Here is a 2,920-nt window from a genome sequence, read left to right on the forward strand (position 1 = left end):
AGAACATATCATCACAGAAAGTTCTAGTGGGCAGTGCTGGTTTAAAGGATGGAGAAAGGAGGCTCCAGAGAAAGGAGCAAGAATGACCTCAGTTCATGAGTCCAGAAAGTGGGCCCCAAACTCTGCCATCTTTGGATGGCAAGACTTTGTTTTAATACGATAGAAATTAAGATGAATCCTAAAGTTTTCTCTTTTTCGAACTACAGTGGGTGGGGTGTTGATGATGCTAGAAGGTCATAAGTACTCACACATGTCATCTTACATCATCTCCGTACAATCCGCAGGAGGTAAAAACAATAATCCCCCCACACAGTGCCAGAGACCCTGCGGCGAGTGCCTGGATTCCAAGCGCACGTCCCCTCCAAAAGCCAGAGCTCTCCAGCTGCGTGGGGACTCCACGTGAGGAGGTGGCAGCAGAGGTGCGACCAGCAGACCCCTCGTGCACAAGGGGTGGTCCGTCCTCATCAGTATCTTTCTCCCGCTGGCCTCACGTCTTCCTGATGCAGAGCGTGCTGATTCCCACGCATCAGTATTGCTTCCTAACGCCAGTCTAATCCCCTTCCCTCCAGAGACCCACCTCTGGGCTTTCTAAGTCCATCCACTTCTTCTCATATGAGGGTACCGCAAAGAAGTCAAGGGAAGGCTCAGACCACCTTTCAGTTCTATGTTTCCACGAACTTTCTGAAATATCCTCGTATGCTTCTCATGACAGGTTATAATAACGCCCCCAACCAGTTCAAACTCTCTCAGGCTTCAGTTTGCAGAATGGAGCAGTCACCCTATGCAATGTACTTGGTGTTCTGATATTCCTCACACATACTGGTATTGACCTCCTAAATATCTTGAATGACTTCACGCTACGAAAAGAAACTCGACTTGTGTACAGAAAAGTAATTTGCTGAAGGCTGAGCTACGGTAAAGAATATTTCCTCTTAGACGTGAGTGTCACCAGTCCAGGTGCACCAAGCAGGTGCACTAAGCTCCTCCCCATAGTTTATAACAGCTCAGCTTGGATATAGTCTATGTCTCATTAAATTGCTTAGAACGTTACAATTGATCATTTTTTAGACAGCAATCACTTTTTAAAGCTTTTTCAATTGCCCTAAAGGTTGACATCCCAACAATGCTGTTGGAAGATGTGTTGGACGATATTGTCTGAGGACCCCACAGGAGGGCTGAGGACAGCCACCTGCCACAAAGACCGTGGCCTTACCTCCGGGGAGAGCCGTCCTCGTGGGGCTGGATGATGACCACCTTCACCGTCACCGAAGTCCGCAGCAGGTCGATCATCTGCTCGTGCGTCAGTGTGGCCACAGCCACTTTGCAGATCTCCACAAGGCGGCTCCCTTGGCGAAGGCCAGCCTTCCAGGCAAAGCCGAAGGGCTCCACGTCTGCCACGATTCCTTCAAAATTCACATGGAAGCCGAGCTGGCCCAGCCCATTCCTCCGCAAGGTCATTTCCACTGTCTCACAGCCTCGCGTCACTATCTAGAGGGAAGGAGACTGTTAGAGACGCCCCTTCTGTCCAGGCCACCCGGGGCCCCACCAGGTGCACACATGGACCCCCTGTCAGCCCCTCTCCCCACGGCTCAAACTGCAACTGCTCACGTGACAAGTCCAGGACACACTTAACTCCAGAGCTCACAATTAACCTTGGCATCGGGCCCAGAGAAAACAACAGAAAGCACAACAGTGGTTTCATTCCCCAAAGGCATACCTACCCCTGACACAGGTGTCTGCTTAGGCGGCCCTGATCTAGGGCTTGTGACCTGAAGGTGGGCTCTGATAACCCCCTCCTCCCCTCTCTCATGTCAAACGAATGGGCTCTCATGCATAGGAATCCCACTGTCCCACGTGGATTATAGCAACGGAGAAAATGTAAGGACTTTCGAAACCACTGCAAGTTTCAACCACGAGGCACTAAAACCCATCAGGCAGTTTCAACTCAAAAAATTTTTAAAAAGGGCCCAAAGCACCTCCAAGCTGACACTCAGTGGCCCACCCCTCAGTTCAGGGAGGGCCACGGCAGGCAGGAAGTCAGCAGTAAGAAGACTCTGAGTGCTCTCTGTGCACCAGCCTGTGCACGTCCTGCAGAGGTCCTGTTCTGTCCCCTAGGGGCCCTCTCCTGGGGGCTGACTGCCCATGCAGGCTGGACAGACTCCCTGCCATCTGTCAACAGGGGAGGCATGCAGGTGCAGGCGGGCCTCTGTGCTGAGGGCTGCTTCTCCTCCACAGGGCCAGCCCTGGGCCCAGGCAGCCCCCAGCAGTGACAGTCCAGTGCTCCCACTGCCCCAGGAGAGGGCGTCTACGGCAGGACCACCGAACGTGACACATCAAAAAAGGTGGTTTGCGGCCCACTCCATGTACAAAAGCCCCGGTAATTAGTTAACTCAACCTTCCAAAGCTCTTACCGAGCGTAGTTTACATGCAATGAAAGAAAAACACGGGCTCATTAAATATCATTTGATGACGATGACATCACTTATTTGTGGGAAATTTCAAGTCGAGATGTATCACATCCTCAGCCCCAAAAGCCCAGAGGCAGTGTATGAAGTTTCGGTTTAATAAATGCTCCATTTCCATGAAACATGCTCTGAATCCACAGACACCCATTTAGTAAGACCCACGGCTGTCAGTGCAGCCGTGGGACCGGAGTCGGATCCGCGCGCCACCGCTGTGTCTGACATTTCCATGGTTACCACAGCACGCACACTGTCAATCAGCTTCTTCCCGGCAGGCTTAGGAAGACAGGACGGGAATTGCTGGAACTAGTTAGTGGTGAAGTTTTGAATGATTGAAGTTTCCAGAGTTAGGAACTGAACTAATTTAAAACTGCTGGAAAAAGTACTTCTGTAATATATACAACCCAAATACATTTTTCCTTCACTCCTTTTTCCATGCTGTCCTAAGGCACCCTCCC

General features: G+C 51.1%; 1 protein-coding gene across 1 annotated transcript in view; it reads right to left on the reverse strand.

Annotated features, from left to right (window-relative positions):
- Nucleotides 1-2,920, reverse strand: part of SIPA1L2 (signal-induced proliferation-associated 1 like 2) — a 112,044-nt gene that overhangs the window by 69,854 nt on the left and 39,270 nt on the right. Inside the window, exon 8 of the mRNA XM_008591748.1 lies at nt 1,214-1,488. Coding sequence (XP_008589970.1) covers nt 1,214-1,488 — 275 coding nt within the window. The remainder of the gene's footprint in view (nt 1-1,213; nt 1,489-2,920) is intronic.

The sequence above is a fragment of the Galeopterus variegatus genome, unplaced genomic scaffold, assembly GCF_000696425.1.
Source record: "Galeopterus variegatus unplaced genomic scaffold, G_variegatus-3.0.2 Scaffold7248, whole genome shotgun sequence".
Taxonomy (NCBI): domain Eukaryota; kingdom Metazoa; phylum Chordata; class Mammalia; order Dermoptera; family Cynocephalidae; genus Galeopterus; species Galeopterus variegatus.